The sequence below is a fragment of the Mesocricetus auratus genome, unplaced genomic scaffold (assembly GCF_017639785.1).
Source record: "Mesocricetus auratus isolate SY011 unplaced genomic scaffold, BCM_Maur_2.0 Super-Scaffold_100037, whole genome shotgun sequence".
NCBI classification, from domain to species: domain Eukaryota; kingdom Metazoa; phylum Chordata; class Mammalia; order Rodentia; family Cricetidae; genus Mesocricetus; species Mesocricetus auratus.
This window is the reverse complement of record NW_024429215.1, coordinates 6,068,404-6,088,734: the sequence shown is the minus strand read 5'-3', so window position 1 is coordinate 6,088,734 and position 20,331 is coordinate 6,068,404. Positions and strand designations below refer to the sequence as shown.

The 20,331-nt window shown below is 47.3% G+C and overlaps 1 protein-coding gene across 3 annotated transcripts; it reads left to right on the top strand.

Annotated features, from left to right (window-relative positions):
• Window positions 1-4,150: 4,150 nt before the first annotated feature.
• LOC101827366 (T-cell-interacting, activating receptor on myeloid cells protein 1) lies at window positions 4,151-18,006 on the top strand. Of its 3 annotated transcripts, none has more exons than XM_040734132.1 (6): window positions 4,151-4,291; window positions 6,710-6,745; window positions 9,225-9,515; window positions 10,206-10,502; window positions 15,739-15,895; window positions 17,463-18,006. In XM_040734132.1, exons 1-6 carry the CDS (start codon window positions 4,258-4,260, stop codon window positions 17,488-17,490), a joined length of 843 nt encoding a protein of 280 aa, XP_040590066.1. In that variant the 5' UTR covers window positions 4,151-4,257; the 3' UTR covers window positions 17,491-18,006. The 3 variants fall into 3 exon arrangements, with proteins under 3 accessions (XP_040590066.1, XP_040590068.1, XP_040590067.1); XM_040734133.1 differs by lacking the exon at window positions 4,151-4,291 and adding an exon at window positions 4,298-4,431; XM_040734134.1 differs by lacking the exon at window positions 6,710-6,745.
• Window positions 18,007-20,331: the final 2,325 nt, after the last annotated feature.

Genomic DNA, 20,331 nt, shown 5'->3' with positions numbered 1-20,331 from the left:
CATGACCACTCCACCAGGGACAACTCTACTTGTTACCCAGAGCAGAGACAGGGGCCACTCTCCTGAGTGCTGCAGCTGGTGAGGGGCAGGGACAAGCTCACCACCTCTCATGACTTTAGGGCCAGCTCTTCCAAATGCAAACGGAGGTGAGAGGTGGGGAAGCATCTCTCCTGTGCCCATGCCCCCTTGTGGCTGGGCGACATCACCCGTGCTCGCTTTGCTGGGGCCAGCTCATCCACATCCCTGTCTCCAGGGTCAGCTCTGCTGGACTGCACAGGCGAGGCGCGCGACCTGCTTTCCCACGTACTGAGGCTGTTTAGGGGGAAGGTCAGCTCCCTAGCGGGCCACAGTGGTGAGTTCTGAGGGTGAAGGGAGCCCACATCTCTTCTTCACCCGTGCCAACTAATGGGACATGCCATTCTGTAAATCTGTCTCTCTTATTGGTTGTTGAATAAAGCACTGTAGGCCAATAGGGAATCAAGATAGGTGGGACTAGGAGTCTAGGAGGATTCTGGGAAATGTAGTGAAGAGTCTGTTCGCCGTGTGATCCCGGAGAAGCAAGGATGGGCCAGGATGCCATCCTTGTAAAGATAAGTCCTTATAAAATATATATTAGTAATTATGGGCCAATTATTAAGTCAGAGCTAGCCGATTAGAAACCAAAAACAAACGGCCAACAGCTTCATAATTAATATAGTGTCTTGTGTGTTATTTGGGGGTTTAGACAGCTCGTCAGCACCCAGGCAGCTTTCGGGGAAAACTACACGTTACAGCCACCTTATGGCAGATGGTGTTGGGGCCAGATATCTCACACACACACACACACACACACACACACACACACACACACACACACACACACACACGTTCTCAGGGACAGCTCACCTGTGATACAGGCAACAGACTCAGCTCGACTGTGCTATCTGGGAGAAGTACAGGGCATGCTATCCCGAGTGCTGCAGCCTTCGAGGAGCAGGACCCACTTATCCAAGCAGCCTATGCAACTCATCCTCTCCGCCTTCGGTGGTCTCAGGAGCCAGGGGCATAAACAGCAGCACAGACTGCAGCTGCATCAGAGACACGGACCCTGACGAGGGCCTTTGCTGCAGGCAGGGCTGGACGCCACCACGGCCCCAGATGGCAAGCAAACCACCCACCTCGGCCCACTCCTCACTGCCTTCTCCTCTTCAGATCTGCCACTCATCACCTCGCATGAACCCCCCCTCATAAAACACCAGTTATTTGCTCTCCATAATAGTCTCCTGGGAATGTGTGTGGGTCTCCTTTTCGTGCGCAGCCATAACGGCACTGGGGCGGGGTCCATGGTGTCCCTTTAATACTAAAAAATTTGGACTTTGGTAAGAGACGATGATCAAAAAGTCCTTCCTTTAATGTCTACACTTTTGGAGGCTGGTGCCAGGGTTAGCCAGGTAAAGCCACGTACCACCGAGTCCAGTGATTTCCGTTTCATGCCTGGAAAGAGACAACTGTCTCTTGCAAGTTGTTCTGTCTCCTCTCCACACCCCTATTACATGTGTGCGTGAGCCAGGCGTCTGTGGCGCACGCCTTTAGTCCCAGCACTCAGGAGGCAGAGGCAGGCAGATCTCTGTGAGTTCAAGGTCAGCCTGGTCTACAGAGCGAGTTCCAGGACAACCTCCAAAACAATACGGAGAAACCCTGTCTCGGAAAAACAAAACAAAACCAAAATGAAAAAAAAAAAGTGTGGGTGGACACACACTAAATAAAAACATGTAAAAATAAGAGCAACCCCAAATTTTGTATCCTATCAGAGAAACCATGGCCTTCAACAGAGGGCTCTCAGTCTAGCCTAGCAGGAAAGCACATGCAGGGGCTGGGCATGTGTTCATCTGTCAGAGCACTTATTGCTCTTTCAGAGGACCCAGGTCCAGTTCCTGGTACCCACACGCTGTCTCAGAACCATCCACAACTCCAGTTCCAGGAGATCTCACATCCTCTTCTGATAGCCGCCAGTACCAGGCACACACACGATGCGCGGACATGCGTGCACGAGGCGCGGACATGCGTGCACGAGGCGCGGACATGCGTGCACGAGGCGCGGACATGCGTGCACGAGGCGCGGACATGCGTGCACGATGCGCAGACATGCGTGTAGGCGCGTCCGCCCAAGCCAGAGATCGCGAGTGGCTTGATCCTGCGCAGTATCCACAGATGCTGCAATGCGTTGTGTGGATGTCACAGCCGCGCCTCGTCTGGAATGCAGCGTCTGACAGCTCTCCTTCCACCCATCCTCTCCGCTCTTTGACGTTGCCTACGCACATCTCGATGCCCAGTTCAGGCGCTGCCATGCGTCCACAGTACCCACACGCAAATCCTCCTCCCAGGGTTTGACGCTGCTCCTTGCTAGCCTTCAGGGTAAAGAACTCCAGGCCTCCAGAGCTGAAGGAGCCTGTGGAGTGGCTTATGGAGAGTAGGACGCCAGACCTATGAGCCGAGAAGCGTTCCATCAGACCAGCCAGCCTCACGACTCTTGCGCCTGCTCAGTTCTGAAGAAGCAGAGGAAGAGCTGGAGTCTGAGGGAAGGCATCAGATGGTGAAACAGGGGTGTCCCCGAACCCACATTCGGGTTCCCTTTCTTGAAATCTCCAGCGAAGATTTATTTCCTTCTTGTAGAAAACAAAAACAAAACAAAACCCAAAAACTTTTATTTCTGGGCTGGAGAGATGACTCAGCGGTTAAGAGCCCTGGCTGCTCTTCTAGTGGGTCCCGAGTTCAATTCCCGGCAACCACATGGTGGCTCACAGCCATCTATACTGAGATCTGGTGTCCTCTGCTGTTGTTACAGGCACACATGCAGGCAGAACACTATGTACATAGTAAATAAATAAATCTCTTAAAGCTTTTGGAAAAAAATTATTCATTTACTTACCTAGTTTTCTTTTCTTTTTACTTTACTTTTTTTACTCATCTAATGTTCAAGAGTTTTTTGGTTTTGTTTTTATTTTTTTCTTCCTTTTTTTTTATTTGTTAGAAACAAACTTATTTCACAAGTCAACCACAGCTCCCTCTCCCTCCCCTCCCCATTCCTCCCCACCAGACCCCCCAGTCTCCCACCCAGTCTCCACTCCGATCCCCAGGGAGGGTGAGGCCCTCCATGGTGGATCTCCAGGGCCTGTCAGATTTTTATTTTAAGTGTGTGTGGCAAAGGATTATCCTTTGCGCTGAACTGTCACCATCTTCATGTGTTCAACAAAAAAGATCAGCACAGTTGGGCTTGGTGACTGGCACCCTCCCGCCTCAGTCACTTCCACAAACGACTCATTGTGCAATTCTGTCCTCGTTGTGTGTGGCTTTAGTGGCTTCTAGAAGAAGACCGGTTGGGAAGGACAATTAAGGGGGCACATGTCAGGAAGTCATCATCATGCCCATGCCCGATGAAGACCTCACAGTCTGGCTACTTTAAGGTCCCTCGTGGTCCTGCCCGCAGCCCCTCTCCCATGGCTCTGTTAAGCTTTGCAAGCGCAATGGTTCTCCGTGAGCAAAGTGGTTCTCAACCTTCCTTCGGTTACATGGTGACTTTGAGGCTGGTGGGCTGCACCAGATCCTGTCTCAAATGCAAAGCAAAATAAAACAAATGTCTAAAAAGAAAAGGAGCTGTCTGTGTTCTGCAAATCTTCCTCAGTAACAGAAAGGTCTCTTATCTCTCTCTCTCTCTCTCTCTCTCTCTCTCTCTCTCTCTCTCTCTCTCAGCTCTGCACAGGTTGGTTACCCCTCACCCCGCTTTCCTTCCCTGTCCACCAATAAAACTCCTCGTGGGACTGTTGAGTCACGGTTTGTGTCTTGTTACTGAGACATTTTAATGACGGTAACAACAGGCTGGTCACCCCTATTAGGAAAGGTGTACTGGCCAATGCTTAGTGAGCACGGTTTCTGCCCCTCACTTTACATAAATCTCAGCATCGACATGCTTACATCATCTCAGAAGGAACCCAGCAAACCCAGTGTTAGTCCTACAGGAAGTTGCCTATGTCTGGCCTGAAAGTGGACCTAGTGGCAAGAGAGCCAAGTGAGTCAAGTCTCTGAAGGGGTCACAGGGACGTGTTGCAATAGAGGCCATCTTCACTTCCTGAAAGTGGGTGTGGGAGGAAGGATGTGGGAGAAACAGCTCAAAGCCAGTCCTGCCTACACACCGAGGCTGGAGAGACTGCAACACCCTGGTCCTGTTCCCCTACTGATAAGAGACTCGAAGAAGACCCTTGGACCGGCTGCTGAGCCGCCATGATCCCTAGGCTCCTTCCCCTTCTCTACCTCCGTAAGTCGCTCAGGGTCATCCTCTTGGTCTCCAGGAAGTCATAAAGTGGTGAGATACTTGGATGGGCATTGAAGCCGGAACGCATACCACCAGATCAGTGTGCTGAGTGCCTGGGATGAAGGGGAAGCCTCTTTGTACAGGTTAGAGTAAAACCAATACTCGCTATGGAGTCGACGTAGATGGGGAAAAACAGGGGCTGGGGCTGTGTGGGCAGGCTGCTTGCTTGCCCAGCGAGCATGACGTCCTGGGCTCCATCCACAATGCTCTAAGCCAATTGTGGTGACACAAATCTATCATCCAGTGTGTGGATGGGGGAGACAGGCATTTCACAAACTGAAGGACACCTCAGGTAAGTGGTGCATTCAAGGTCAGCCTGAACTACTTGAGACCTCAAGGTCAGCCTGAACTACTTCACACACACACACACACACACACACACACTCACACGTGAGTAAATAGAACATAGATATAACACAAACAAATGAAAACTGGCAAGCTCTATATGCTGTTGCTAGCCAAAGTTGGGTCACAGCATTTCTGTGATGCCAACTTGTTGTAACTGAGATACAACAGAGACCAGCCTCAGAAATAATTTCTCGTTCGTTATATTTAAATTGTTTCGAGTCAGGCTTCTACTGTGCAGCCCTGGATTATCTGGAACTCAGAACCTAGACTGGGCTGGCCTTGAACTCGCAGAGATCTTCCTCTCTAGACTCGCAAGTGATGAGATGACAGATTGTGCAACCTCGCCTAGCTCTTTTTGATATGATAGTAGGCACAATAGGTGATGAATGGTATTAAATGACTCCTGATCAGGTTGTGGTGGCACACACCTGTAACCCCAGCTCTGGAGAGGTGGAAGCAGGAGCTTTAGGAGTTCAGAGCCGGGGCTGGAGAGATGACTTGGTGGTTAAGAGCACTGAGTGCTCTTCCAGAAGACCCAGTACCCACATGACAGCCCATAGTTGTCTGTAACTCCTGTTCCAGGGGATCTGATGCCTTAATATAGACGTACCTGCAGCCAAAGCACCACTGCATATAAAATAAAAAAGTAAATTATTTTTAAAAAAGAAGTTCAAAGCCATCCACTTACATAGGGGATTTGAGCCTGCCTGGGTTCCTTGGGCCTCCATATCAAAAAATAATAGTAAACCAGGTTTAGTGGGGCATTTTTAATCCCAGTACTGAGAGCAGGAGACAGGTGGATGTCTGTCTGGTCTACAGAGTGAGTTCCAGGACAGCCAGGGCTACACACAGAAACTGCAAGCAACAAAAAGAGAAAAAAGAAAACAGTCATGCGCACAGGGCACACAGCTTCTTCTACTGGGCTCAGAGCATCCTTCCCCAATACATGAGTTTCCTTTAATTTAGTGTGTGTGTGTGTGTGTGTGTGTGTGTGTGTGTGTGAGCACATATATACAACCTACTTAGTCTATTTACCTTTAATCCTATGAATATGTGCCCATGGCTCTTCATCTATGGGTCACAACAAGTGGAGGCATGATGGGTCTTATTATAGATTTATTTTTATTACATTTGTTTGTATACATTGTAAATAAGTTGCATGTTAGCGTGTGTGTGTGTGTGTGTGTGTGTGTTCACAGGTGCATGCATGTGTGGAGACAAGAAATCCAACCTCTGGTGCCATTTCTCACGTGCTATTCACGTTGTTTCTTTATACAAGGTCTCTTTTCGGTCTGAGGCTCACCATTTGGGCTAGACTGACTGGTCACTGAGCTCAAGGGGTCCTCCTGTCTCCACCTCCCCAGCACGGGATGACAATCACATGCCATCACAGTGATCTTTTTCACTGTGGGTATCAGATTGACCGAACCCTCTCCCGAGCCTCCTTCTGCAGGATCTTTTTTCTCTGTTTTGAGACAGGGTCTCTCTATGCAATCCTGGCTGTCCTGAAACTTACCATGAAGACCAGGCTGGCCTCAAACTCACTAGGCTCCTCCTGCCTCTGACTCTTGAATGCTGTGGTTAAAGGCATGTGCCCCCACACCTAGCTTCCTCCGTAGGTCCTTGATACCAGTAGGAATAGGCTAATCTCTTATCTCCCTAGTGACCTACAATGCTGGTGCCCCTTCCCCAGAGGAGAGGAGATGACCCGTGCTCCAATATCCTGAAGCTTCATACAGAGGTGATTGTATGAAGCTTCAGGATAAGGATTGGAAGGGTTGGTGGCAGTTTGTAGAACTAAGACGGGACCCTTGGAGTGAGATCATCAAGATGGCAATGCCAACCTCAGATACAATCTGAAGTCACAGCCCAGGTGAAGGATCACCCAGCTCCTGAGAGGGAGACACCAAGTGATAAGATGTCAGTGCTCTTACAGTGCCCCTCTGGACCAGAGAGGGTGACTAGGTGACTCCAAGCAGGAACTCGTGCCTCACTTATGATTTTTTCCCCCAGGGCTCTGTGTTGGACAAACCCACATCCCTGACAGTGGTAAGTGGGTCTCCAGACAAACTCTCCCTGTTTTCCCTCCTCCTTTTATACCTTACGTGTGTGTCCATATGCATATCTGAGTACGCATGTGCGTGTGTGCATTCATGTACACACCAGAGGTCAACAACTCTGTTGTTCTATGCTGCCTGTGCCCATCTTAAAGAGAAACCCATGGAGTTGGCATGCTGTGACTATTTTATTATCTCAGGGTGTAAGAGAAAAGGCACTAACTTACTCTCTTGATGGTTTTCATCTTTATTCTACCACTGCATTCTCTTTTTGACAGCTTTGTATACCTCAACAAAGCTTTTCAGGCAACATAGGAGTTACAATGTGGTTACATTCTATTTTTCAAGTGAACGATTCAAAGGAATACAGGTAAAACCGTGTTTTTTACCTCTCATTTTTTTTTTGTTTCTCTAGACAAGGTATCTCTGTGAAACAGTCTTGGCTGTCTTGGAGCTCACTCTGTAGAACTAGGTTGGCCTCAAACTCACAGAGATCCACCTGCCTCTTCCTTCTGAGTGCTGGGGTTAAAGGTGTGTGCCACCGACCACCTGGCAGGGTTTTTTTTTAATCTTTTACATGATTAAAACAAAGTCACCCCAAGAACCCACATACATTTTCATCTAAGTAACTTGCTACAGATTAACAGAGTGTGAGCAGGCAAGGGCTATTTTTCTCAGCCATCTTCTACTGGCAGGCTGCATATTGGGATTACAAAGAAAGAGTCAATCACTTTATTATTTATCTTGAAAGGTAGTCTTACTCCCTGGGGGAATGAGGGGATAATAGGGGTGGGGAGGTGGGGGGGAGGGCACGGGAGGAGGGGAGGGAAAGGGAGAGGGACCTGGAACTGACTTGTGAAGCAACCTAGTTTCTTATCTAAATTTAAACTGGAAAATAAAATATAAAAAATAAAATAAAATAAAATTTAAAAATAAAAAAAGAAAGGTAGTCTTACAATGAATCTTCAAGGAATCACAAACCTAAACTTTTATACATGAAAAACAACCAGTCAGCTCGTCTTTAAATTTTTAGGGTACATACCTACTCATTAATAGTTTCTTATATCAGGAGATTGAAGGCAAAAAATAGGTACAAGGAACTAACCATCACCTTTGATCATCAACCAATCCTAGCAAGGAAAGTACATCAGCCAGCCACAACTGGGCTGCTTTGTATTTTTGACACTAACCTAACGAATCTAGAACTCAGCTATGTGTCCTTGTGAACTTTAGGTTGTTTCCTAGGGTTTTTCCTATCAAAGAATCTAATCTAACCTGAAGTTATTTTAAGGCTTTGTTTCGGCTATGATGCACACTGAAACCTGTGAACGTATCTTTCAGCATTAAGATTCAGATCATTCAAGCCAGCCTGGCTCCTGGGACCCAATTGCTGTCCTTAATCATCAATCTGCACTGTGATCTACATAGCCCTTATGGGGAGACTCATGGGTCCTAGCTGCTGTGTGACACTACCCTGCATTTATTTTAATCGTCAAAATTCTACTTTTTAACTATCATTATGAACCAGGCAGTACAGATTAAGAAGAAACCGTCTTCATAATAATCCACAGGTAACAATGCCCAGTAGAACAGGATGTTTCCGCAAGACAAACACACTACATTACAGGCAGTGAAGATCTCCCCACACCCGTTTACACCATGCCAGACACCAGATAAAGATGGCAGCACCAGCCGGGCGGTGGTGGCGCACGCCTTTAATCCCAGCACTCGGGAGGCAGAGGCAGGCGGATCTCTGTGAGTTCGAGGCCGGGCTGGACTGACAGCCTCCAAAACAATACAGAGAAACCCTATCTCGTAAAACAAAACAAAACAAAACAAAACAAAAAAGATGGCAGCACCAAACATGTAAAGGCACAGCAGAAGCAAAAGACATTCTGGAGTCTGTGGTCTTGGGGCCTTGCCTATCTTAGATTCACCCATCAGGAATTTGCCTCTTCGTGGACTGACACCTTGAACTTGAGATGCCACCGGCTCCACTGACATTATCACCAGCAGGTGTAATTTACCAGGAGTCCTCCATACTTTTTATTTTATTTCATTTTATTATAGGGATTTCTGGAAATCTTTTTTCCTTCCTTCCTTCCTTCCTTCCTTCCTTCCTTCCTTCCTTCCCTTTCCTTTTCTTCCTTCCTTTCTTCTTTCTTTCTTATTTTGAAACAAGTTCTTTCATTTGACCTGAGGCATGCCAATTAGTGTGGACCAGCTGACCAGGAAGTCCCATGGGTCCAGCTGTGTCCCCTTCCCAGCGGTGGGATTGCAAGCATACTCTACCACATCTTGATTTCTATGTGGACTCCAGGAGTCCAACTTAGGTGCTCAGGCTTGCCTAACAGTCCCTTTGCTAACTGAGCGACCTCTGCAGTGCTTTCTCCTCTACGTAGAAGAAGGGGGGGGGGCTCTGGGAGCAGGTAAGTAAGTCAGATGCAGCCCTGGGCTCCATTTGCTTCCAGGGCTCCCTCTCAAGGCCAGCCTCAGCGCCTGGCCCAGCTCGGTGCTTCCCACCAAGAGCAATGTGACAATTCGATGTAAGAGCCCCACCCCAAGCGAATACTTCATCCTCAAGAAGGAAGGTCATGTTTTCGATATCAGGAAGCCATATGATTTGACAGAGGATACGGCCGAGTTTTACATCACCGAGCTGCAACAGGGTTATGGAGGGCGCTACACCTGTGAACCCCAAAGCAAATGGCCCAATGACACAAGGACACAGCCCAGTGACCCCCTTCTCCTACTGGTCACAGGTGAGGAGGGTCTGTCTTAGAGTGATCTATGGGATAGATGGAATCTTCAGACGGGGGTCGACAGGGGTTGCATGAAGGGAGGATGAAACGGGATGGGATCTCCAGAGAGAGCAAGGGATAGAGGAACAGGAATGTGGCCCCACCCATGGTTCGTTGGAGGGGGAAATCTCTGTCCGGCAGTCACAGTAGACAGTGAGTGGTATGTGACTCATGAGATCGTTACCAAGCAACAAGAACGATAACAAACAAACAAGCAAACATTTCTCCAGGCTGTGGTGGGGCACACCTTTAATTCCAGCACTGGGGGTGAGGGGTGAGGGGGGCAGAGGCAGGCAGATCTCTGTGAGTTTAAGGCCAGCCTGGTCTATAGAGAAAGTTCCAGGACAAGGCCTACACAGAGGAACCTTGTCTTGGAAAACCAAAAATAGAGAAAGAGAGAGAGAGAGAGAGAGAGAGAGAGAGAGAGAGAGAGAGAGAGAGAGAGAGAGAGAGAGAGAGAGAGAGAGGAGAGGGAGGGAAATAAAGAAGGAAAGAAAGAGAGAAAAAAGGAAAGAAAGAGAGAAAAAGAAGGAAAGAGGGAGAGAAAGAGAAGGAAAGAAGGGAATAAAGAAGGACTCCACCAACAAAGGACAGGAGTACTGGCGGTGCCTACAGCTTCTTCCCGTGAGTTCAAACCTCTTTCTTGTCCAGGGTACTTGCCTAGGCCTTCCCTCCAAGCCCACCAGTGGGGCCCAGTGGTTGCAGGAAGCAAGGTGACGTTGCAGTGCCTGAGGACAGACAGTATGCTCAGACCCATCAAGTTTGCGTTGCTGAAGGAGGGACACTCATCCCCTTTGCAGATGAGCAGCTCGACCGCAACGGTGCTGGACTTCTCTCTCGAGAAAGTGACAGCCAGAGACTCAGGGAAATACACCTGTGTGTACTTCCAGGCAAGGCCCCCCTTTCGGACCTCAGTCCCCAGCAACCCCCTTGAGGTCTCTGTGACAGGTAAGGGTTTGTGGAACTGTGTCAACACCTGTGCATGAGGCGAGGTAGTTTGCAGACGAGTTTTATTTAGTTACACAATGTTGATGTCTCGATCACTTCTCTTCCTTCTCTGCCTTACTCTTATCATCATTATTAATATTGCTTCTGAGACCAGGCCTCACTGTGTAGACCAGGATAGCCTCAAATGCACAGAGGTCTGCCCGCCTTTGCCTCCTAATGCTAGGACTGAAGGGGCGCATTGCTACTCTGGCGTCCCGTTATTTCAATTTAGTCTTTCGGGTTAATATAAAGTTAATCTCCGGGTTGGAGAGATGGCTCAGAAGTTAAGAGTGCTGGCTGTTGCCCCAAAGGTCCTGAGTTCAAGTCCCAGCAACCACATGGTGGCTCACAACCATCTGTAATGAGATTTGGTGCCCTCTTCTGGCGTGCAGAGATACGTGTACACAAAATATTGTATACATACTAAATAAACAAAATTAAAAAAAAGTTAATCTCAGCGGGATAGAGAATCATCAAGAAAACAAATCCCTGGGCTTGTCCACGAGGGATCACCTAGATTAGTTTAACTGAGGTAGGAAGGCTCGTCCTATATCCCAGTGGTGCCATCGATGGGCTTAGATCCCAGACTGAATAAAAAGGCTAAAATGCGCTGAGCAGCCGGGCAGTGGTGGCGCACGCCTTTAATCCCAGCACTCGGGAGGCAGAGACAGGCGGATCTCTGTGAGTTCGAGGCCGGGCTGGACCGACAGCCTCCAAAACAATACAGAGAAACCCTGTCTCGTAAAAACCAAAAAAAAAAAAAAAAATGCGCTGAGCTCTGGGGCTTAACTCTCTCTGCTTCCTGGCTTCGGTTGCATCGCGTGGCCGGCTGCCTCAACCCTTGCTGCGGTGTCTTCCCACCATGGTCAGAGTAAACCCTTCCTTCGGTTGCCTTAGTGAGGCGTCTGATCGCTAACACAGTTAGCACACAAAGTAATGGCTTTGATCAGGGTGACTCTGTGCAAGCGACAGGGACGCTTGCTCTCATTCCATCGTGACTCCCCTCTTATAGAAAAGCACGTACCTTCACACATACACATATAATGTTTAGTCTAGTTTCTACGTTTGAAAGAAAGCATGATGCTCATCGTTCTGAATCTAGTTTATGTTACTTAACAATGGTCTTCAGCCGACACCACGATCTTATTTTTCTCGGTGTCTGTATAAAATTCTGTTATGTACACACATCACATTTGCTCCATTGTTCCATTGATGGCCATCTAGACAGGTTTAGATCCCTGGTCCCTGTGAATAAGTCCTGATAAATATGGATGAGAAGGCACCTCTGTGGTGTGTTAACTTAGAGTCTTCCAGGTGTGAACCAAGATATGACACAGCTGGGTTGTTTGGTAGTCTTTCTGTTTTTTGGAGAACCCTCCATACTGATTTCTATAGAGGACCCACAGGTTTACACTCCCAAGGAGCAGTGCTAAGGATGCCTCTCTCCCAACATCAGCACCAGCATCTGTTGTTACTTGTTCAGACATTTGAATTGTGATAAGATAGATCTTCATAGCAGTTTTAATTAGCATTTCTCCCAGTGGCTAAGACTATTGAACACCTTCTTCAACTGTTTGGTGGCCGTTTGTGTTTCTGGTTCTGAGAACTACCTATTCAGTCCTTTAGCTCATATATTGTTTGGATGATTTTTGTTGTTTAATTTTCAGAGTTCTTTATACATCTGTGTAATAATCCTCTGGTGCACGGGATTTTTTCCCCATTCTACCCGACAGCTCCTCACACCGTCGAGTGTTTCCTTTGTCGTACAGAAGCCTTTTAATTTCATGCAATCCCATTTGCTAGTTCCTTGGATCATTTCCTGTGCTATCAAGGAGGATTTTAACAAATGCTTGCCTGTGTATGGATCTTCAAGTGTTTCCCCTCTAGCAGTGTTAAAGTTTCCAGTTTAAGATCTTTGTTCTACCTAGAATTGATTTGTGTGTGTGTGTGTACAGTGAGACATATGGATCCACTGTCATTGTTTAACAAGTTGGCATCGAGCCGGGCGTTGGTGGCGCACGCCTTTAATCCCAGCACTCGGGAGGCAGAGGCAGGCGGATCTCTGTGAGTTCGAGGCTGGGCTGGACCGATAGCCTCCAAAACAATACAGAGAAACCCTGTCTCGAAAAACCAAAAAACAACAACAACAACAAAAAAAACAAGTTGGCATGGGTGTTCCAGCATCATTTGTTGAAGAGGATGTCTTTTCTATAATCTGTTGTTTGTTTGTTTTGAGACAAGTTCTCACTATATAGCCCTGTCTGGCCTGGAACTCACAAAGCTCTGCCTCCCCCCCCAGAGCACTGGAATTAAATGTGTGCACCGTCATGTCTGACCGTGATGTATGTTTTTGACCACTTTGTCAGAAAAAGGCGAATCACGCAATATGGGCTGATATCTAGGTCTCATCCATTCTATTTGACTGTCACATGCTCGTGTTTACGCCAGTGTCGTTCTGCTTGTCCTGGCTTTGTTGTTTTGCTATGGCTCTGTAATATGATTTAAGATTGGGTGTCATCGTGCTCTCTCTCTCTCAACATAGCTTTTCGGCTAAGGATCGCTTTGCTATTTGATGCCATGTGCGCTTCCATAAGAATTTTAGCATTGTTTCTCCTAGTACAATGAAAAATGTCGTTAAGGTTTTGAGTAAGATCATGCCAAATCTGAGGATTGCTTTTGGTAATATGACCCCTTTTACACTATTAATTCTGACCATCCCTGAGCATGGGGGGCGTCTATGCATGTTCTAGTGTGTTCTTCCGTTTCTTTCTTTCTTTAGCGTGTGGAAGTTTTTGCTGTGGAGGGTTTTGCCTCCCATATTTACATACCTATAGATATAGTTAAACAAGTATAAGTGGGTTTTCCCCTGATGTCGCTCCATTACTGTTTGACATCTTCAAATACTATCCAAAGTTTCCTGCCAGAATGTTGCCCCGGCAAATGCTACACACCTTGGTTGTGAGTTCTCCTTTTTGACTTTGAGATTTTTTTCAGCAGGGTGTGATCACTGCTAGGTATGAAGGTCTGTGTGGTCAGTAATGACAGGTGAAGAGTGATGCTCTTATGTGGCGATGATGCTACCTGCTTTTCCGTGTGGGTCCTGCTGGCAATGATGTTACCTGCTTTTCCGTGTGGGTCCTGCTGGCAGGTTAACCTTGCTGTTGGTGTGTTGAGTTGTGAAGTTGCCGTCTTCGGGATGAGCTGATTCACGTGCTGTGTCAAGGACAGATCAATGCCAAGCATCACATCAGCTCCTCCAACTTCCATTTTTGCTGCGTGCGTGTGTGCTCGTGTGTGCTCGTGTGTTTAAGTGCAGGCACTCACACGCCAAGGTGCATGTGTGGGGTTCAGAAGACAGTGCTGGCTGCTGTCGTCCTTGCTTTTTGCCCCGTGTGAGGCAGGGTCTCTTGCAGTCCCCTGCTGCAGATGCCAGGCTAGCTGGCCCTCGGGCTTCTGTGTGGATTCTCCTCCTGTCTCACTACAGTGCATGTGGGTTTTAGATACACACTGCTGTACCCAGTTGGATGTGGGTTCTGGAGTTCAGGCACTTTGGCCACTTAGCCGTTTCCCTTACTCCTTACCATTCAACATCTCCTCTTGAAGGAAAGGGAGACCCATGATGGAGTTGTCCTTTTGTATATGTTTCCCTTATTGGCTGATGAATGAAACGCTATTTGGCCAATAGCCAATGAGGCAGGAAGAGAGGCAGGACTAGGAGAGGAGGAGAATTCTGGGAAAGGTAGGCAGGAGAGCTGCCAGAGTCCGTTGCCATGTAGCAGGCAAAGGAGTTGCAAGTCTGTCATTTTCCAGCAAGCCAAGACCATGTGAAAATATATATGTTAGTAGTTATGGGTTAATAATTAAGACAGTGCTAGCTGGCCAATAAGAAGCTCTAGTCATTGGCCAACAGATTTATAACTAACATAGTGTCTGTGTGTTTATTTGGGGCTGAAGCCATTGTGGGACCAGGCTGGTGGGGCAGAAACTTTCATCAACAGATAGAGAGAGTAGGTCATGGGGGAACAGGAAGGTTGAGTGGGGGGTAAAATAGGGGGAAGAGGGAATCATAGGTTAGAAGACAGATCAGGCCCCAGTGTGTAGTGATCTAAAGGGATGACACCAACTGGCAAGCTAAGCAATAGTGGAGAGACCACCTCGAGTGCCCATTCCTGATAATGAACTTGATGTCTGTAACCATCCTGGAGCCTTCATCCAGTGACTGATGGAAGCAGAGGCAAACACCCACAGTTAAACACTTAACTGAACCCAAGGAATCCAGCAACATAGAGAGAGGAGTGATGAGCAAATTGGCAAAGAATGGGCTGGCAAAACCAGCAGAGACAGCTGATCTGAATAGGGGAGAGCTCTTGGACACCAGACCAACAGCTGGGAGGCCAGCATGGGACTGATCCAGACCCCCTGAGTGTGAGAGTCAGTGAGGAGGCCTGGGAAACCTATGGGGCCCTGGGCAGTGGATCAGTGTTTATCCCTGGCATACAGACATTGTGTGTCCATAGCACAAAGAGGGATGCTCTCTCAGCCTGGACTCTTGGGGGAGTGCCTGGACCCTGCCCTGAGTGAAATGACAGACTCTAGATATCCCCTATGTGGAAGGAAATGGCGATAGGATGGAAGGCTGGGGTTGGGGGGATGGTGGGAGGGTGCAGGAGGAGGGGAAGGAGAGATAACTGGGATTGCCATGTAAAACAAGCTATTTAAAATTAAAATAATAAAAAAACAGATATACAGTGAACTAGTCTTTCTTCTGCTAGGTTCAAATTTTCTGAAGCTCACTGCCCATATGAAATTTTGTGGTCTAAGGTGGCATGCTGACCTGCCACTGAATTCTGTGTTCTGTAGATCCATGTGTGGATCTCTCTCCTTTGTTATAAGCATTGCACCTAAGATTAACCCCTAATCCATCAAGGGATATAAAGAAATGGAAGTGACCAGAGGTAGAAATAAGATAAAGCCAAGCAAAGAGGAAAATAATTGAGGCAGAGTGAACACAAACAGAAGAAGGTAAAGGAATGCCCATTTCCACTTAAATTTAAAAACCCATCTAACATTAAATCTTTAGAGATTGGAGTCCATGATGCAAAGGGACATACTGGAGTCAGATTCACTCTATCTGTCTGTGAAGGAGGGATGCCCTCTGTGACCAGTATGATCATCTTCTCCCTTTCAAACCCACCAGATGCCGTGACAGAAGACTATGGTCCTCCAGATAATGTGACAGGTTACGTCATGGGTAACCTCATCAGGATTGGAGTGGCTGCTGTAATTGTGCTAATATTGGGAGGCTTCCTGGTTGAAGCCTGGCATAGCCAGAGGCTGTCTCCAAATAGACCTTGGTAATATAACTGAATATTCCTTTTATTTTTAATGGGCTTTTGTATAATTATGAGGGTTTTCTTCATCCTAGGTTGACAGAGGTATGATTGACAGATACAAGTTGGATTATATTTACTACGTATAGAGCAAGAACTTGACTTATTTAATTTAAAAAAGTAATGTGTAGGTGTGTTTTGCATGAATGTGTTACCGTGTGCGGGGTGTATGTGTGTACCATGTGCATGCTGGATGCTTGCATAGGCCAGAAAAGGTGTCTGGCTCCTCCTCCAGAGCACGAATGGTTGTGAGCCACCATACGGTGCTGGGAATTGAACCGAGATCCTCTGCAAGAGCACTCGGCCCTTTGAATCACTGGCTCATCTCTCCAGCCCCCAGCATATTTATTTTCACCTGTCAATTATACTCCAATCGCCCTAGGAGAAAAAAATAAGTTAGTAATCAATTGTGTACTGAATAAGAAAATTCACCAGTTATGAAATGGCCTCTACCAAGCAGCTATTAAACCTACCTACCAATTCAAGGTTATTTTGTCGCAAATTTATTTAATTGTCCAATTCAGCCATGTTACTTATAGTTACAATGACATGCCCTACATCAATACGAATTCATCTAAAAGCCAGGTCCCACCCAGTGGTGTCTCAAGTTTCTCCACAGAGGCACACAGGAAAATTCTTTTCACCACAGGGTAGGGATTAGAAGCAGGGGCCAGAGAGATGGTTCAGTGGCTAAGAGAGCTTGTAGATCTCACAGAGGATGGGGTTTTGTTCGCGGCACCCACACCGTGGCAACAACTGCCTGTAACTCCAGTTCCAGGGTATCCAATGCCCTCTTCTGGCTCTGAAGGCACCAGGCACACAAATAGTGCACATAGTATACACGCAGGCAAAAACTCATACACATAAAGTAAAATAATAAATGTAGATAATGAAAAAAGTGATCTCTGGGTGTAGCTCAGTTGATGGTGCCTGCCCATCATCTGCTCTCTAAAAGTTATTTTATGTGGGCTGGAGAGGTGGTTCAGTGGTTAAGAGCACTGGCTGCTCTTCCAGAGATCCTGACGATTCCCAGCAACCACATGGCGGCTCCGGAGCATTTATAGTGTGATCTGATGCCCTCTTCTGGCATACATGTGTACAGCACTCATACATAAGTAAATTTTTTTTAAGTTATTTTATGTGTATGGGCATTTTGCCTGCGTTTTTGTCTGTGCACCTTGTGCATGAAGTACCCAAGGAGGTGACAAGAGGGCCATGGATTCCCCGGGACTGGAGTTACAGATGTCAGTCATGAATTCCAGTACTTGACTCTCAGCACTGTATAGACAGGGCATCGGGGTGCACATCTGTAATCCCAGCATTTGGGATGCAGGAGGTTCAGAAGTTCAAAGTCATCCTTGGCTACATAGCAAGTCTGAGGACAGCCCAACCATAAGAACCTGTCTCAACACTCCCCCACAAACGAAGCATTTGGGAAGGACCATATGGGAAGGGTGGGTGTGGGTGGGGACCCCCCCAAATTTAGAGATTGCATTCCCCTCAATTCAACTCTGTCCTTCTTTACCCACAGGCTGCACAATGCCCCAGGGGACCAGTGAATCCTTGGTGTAATTGGACCAAATTATCCCTGTGAATTTCTGTGTGACCATGATGCCAGCTTTTGGGGATTAATCCAGGGACAGGATGATGGCTGACTCATTTCGACTCTGCACATAGGATGGAGGCCAAGCCTGGGCACAGATGTAATGAGTCTTTCTCTGTCCCACCTGCCAGCTCCCAAATAACCACATGGAGACTTCTTATTAGTTATGAAAGCTTGACCATAGCTTAGGCTTGTTCCTAGCTAGTTCTTAGAGCTGAAATTAACCCATATTTTAAAATCTGTGTTCTTTTACTTGTCTTGGTCACCTTTACTTTGTACTATCCATCCTGCTTCCACTACATCCAGCTGGCCACCTCGCTTTCTTCTTCCCTGAGACTCTTTGTCCCTAGAAGTCCCACCCAACCTCTTCCTGCCTAGTGGTTGGACCTTCAGCTCTTCGTTAAAGCGATCATAGTGACACTTCTTCACACAGTGTAAAGAGATATTCTGAAACACACAAGTGCTTGTCTTACACGTGTGTGTATGTGTGTGTTTCTTTCTAACGCTTTTTTTCCTCTTTGGCGATTTTTGAGACAGGGTCTCTCTACTATGTAGCCCCGGCTGTCCTAGAACTTGCCATGTGACCAGGATGGGATGGCTTTGAACTCACAGACATCCATCTGCCTCTTCCTGCCAGTTCTGGGATTAAAGGCATGTGCCACCATCCCCAGCCCCAGTCCGCATGCATGTTGCCAGGTTGTGGTGACACATGCATTAATCCCAGCACTTGGAGGCAGAGGCAGGCAGATCTCTGAGTTCGAGGTCAACCTGGTCTACAGAGTGAGTTCCAGAACAGCCAGGGCTGCATAGAGAAACCCTGTCTTGAAAAGCAAAACAAAATAAGAACGTATTGAGCATCTTTGCTGGCACTGCTGCTTATCTAGAATATGTAAATCGCATATTTACTTCTACATACACTGTTTATTATATGTTTCTGACATATATGTTTATATCCTTTTTAAAGATTTATTAATTTTCATGTGCATGAGTGTTTTGACGGTTGTCAGCCAGCATGGGAGTGCTGGAAAATGAAACAAGATCCTCTCCAGCAGCAGTAAGTTCTCCTAACTGCTGAGCCATCGCTGGGTCCCCAAATGTATCCTCAGTGAATACTGTGTCCATTCTTTTTAAAATTATCACAGGCAAATAACAGTTTCTAGTAAGAGAGTTTATTATGACTGCTCCATATAGGCACGTGATGAACTTTGGTCATACTCACTACCCTCTCATCCCAAGTCTTGCTCTGTTCTCCTTTAATGATTTGAATGTGAGATGGATCCCCTCCCCAGGCTCATGCGCCTGGCCACTTGGACTCTTTGAGACAGACAGCGTGGCTGCATAGGGGGGGTCTTAGACATCGAGGCTTATAGTTGTGTCATGATTGGTCTTGATTGTCAGTCTGACACAATCTAGAATCACCTGGGGTGTCTTAATGAGGCACTGTCTACATTAAGCTAGCCTGTGGCCATGTCTGAGGGGGTTTCTTATTTTTTTCCTATTATATTTTTTTAAATTTAAATTAGAAACAAGCTTGCTTCACATGTCAATCCTAGCTCCTTCTCCCTCCCCTCCTCCCTCACCCCCACTCCCATCACTCCCCAAACCCCCTCATCCATCCCCCCTCTGCTCCCCAGGGATGGTGAGGCCCTCCATGGGGGATCTTCAAAGTCTGTCATATCGTCCATGGCAGGGCCTAGGCCCTTACCCATGTGTCCAGGCGGAGACAGCATCTCTCCATGTGGAATGGGCACCCAAAGTCCATTTGTATGCTAGGGATAAATACTAATCTACTACCTCAGGCCTCATAGATTGCCTGAGTCTCCTCACTGACACACCCACATTCAGGGGGTCTGGATCAGTCCCATGCTGGCCTCTCAGCCATCAGTCTGGGGTCCAAGATCTCCCCCCTTGTTCAGGTCAGCTGTTTCTCTGGGTTTCACCAGCCCAGTCTTAACTCCTTTGCTCATCACTCCTCCCTCTCTGCAACTGGGTTCTAGGAGCTCAGTGTTTAGCTGTGGGTGTCTGCCTCTGCTTCCATCAGTAACTGGATGAAGGCTCTAGGATGGTGTATAAGGTAGTCATCAACCTCATTATTTCCTTTTTTATTAATTTATTTTTTACAATCCAATCCCAGTTCCCCTCCCTCCGCTCCTCCCACTCCCTCTACTTTTCCCTTCCTCCCAGCTGCTCAAGGGAGAGGGTAAGACCTCCTGTGGGGATTTTCTTAATTGGCTTTAATTATGGTGGGAAGACCTGCACTACTTCTTGGGTCACCGAAATGTTCTGAGAGCGAAGGAGCTGGGTATTAGCACATATGCATTAATTCATTACTTTCTGCTCTTGGCCATGGAAGCAATGCGACTTAGCTACTTCAAGTTTCTGCTGCCTTAATGTCCCATCGGTGCTAAACATTTTCCTAGAGTTGTGATCAAATAAAGCCTTTCAAATTGCGTCTGGCTTGGTTTTGCTTTTGTTTTGAATTGGGGTCCCACGATGTAGCCCTGGCTGTGCTGGAACTCACTGTATAGGCTAAGCTGGCCTCAAGCTCACAGAGATCCATCTGTGAGAAGCTCGGCCATGCTAGGGTTACAGGTGTGAACCACCACTTCCGGTCTTTGTCGGGGTGTTTTCATCACATCCCTATGCGGAATGGAACTTAAGACAGCCTGCTTCTTGTACGGTCCCAAGCTCCCTGAGTGATGGGAAAAGCCTCCGGCAGGTGCTCTCCCTCCCATGCCCTCCGCCAGGCCATGATGGACCGAAACTGATGAGCACAGTAACAATTTTCCCCTTTGAG

Bases quoted from the DNA above. Each gene is read 5' to 3' on its own strand.
- LOC101827366 (XM_040734132.1), top strand. From the start codon at position 4,258: ATGATCCCTAGGCTCCTTCCCCTTCTCTACCTCC. The intron at 9,516-10,205 runs GTGAGGAGGGTC...TTTCTTGTCCAG, and splicing joins CCTTCTCCTACTGGTCACAG to GGTACTTGCCTAGGCCTTCC. The intron at 10,503-15,738 runs GTAAGGGTTTGT...CAAACCCACCAG, and splicing joins CCTTGAGGTCTCTGTGACAG to ATGCCGTGACAGAAGACTAT.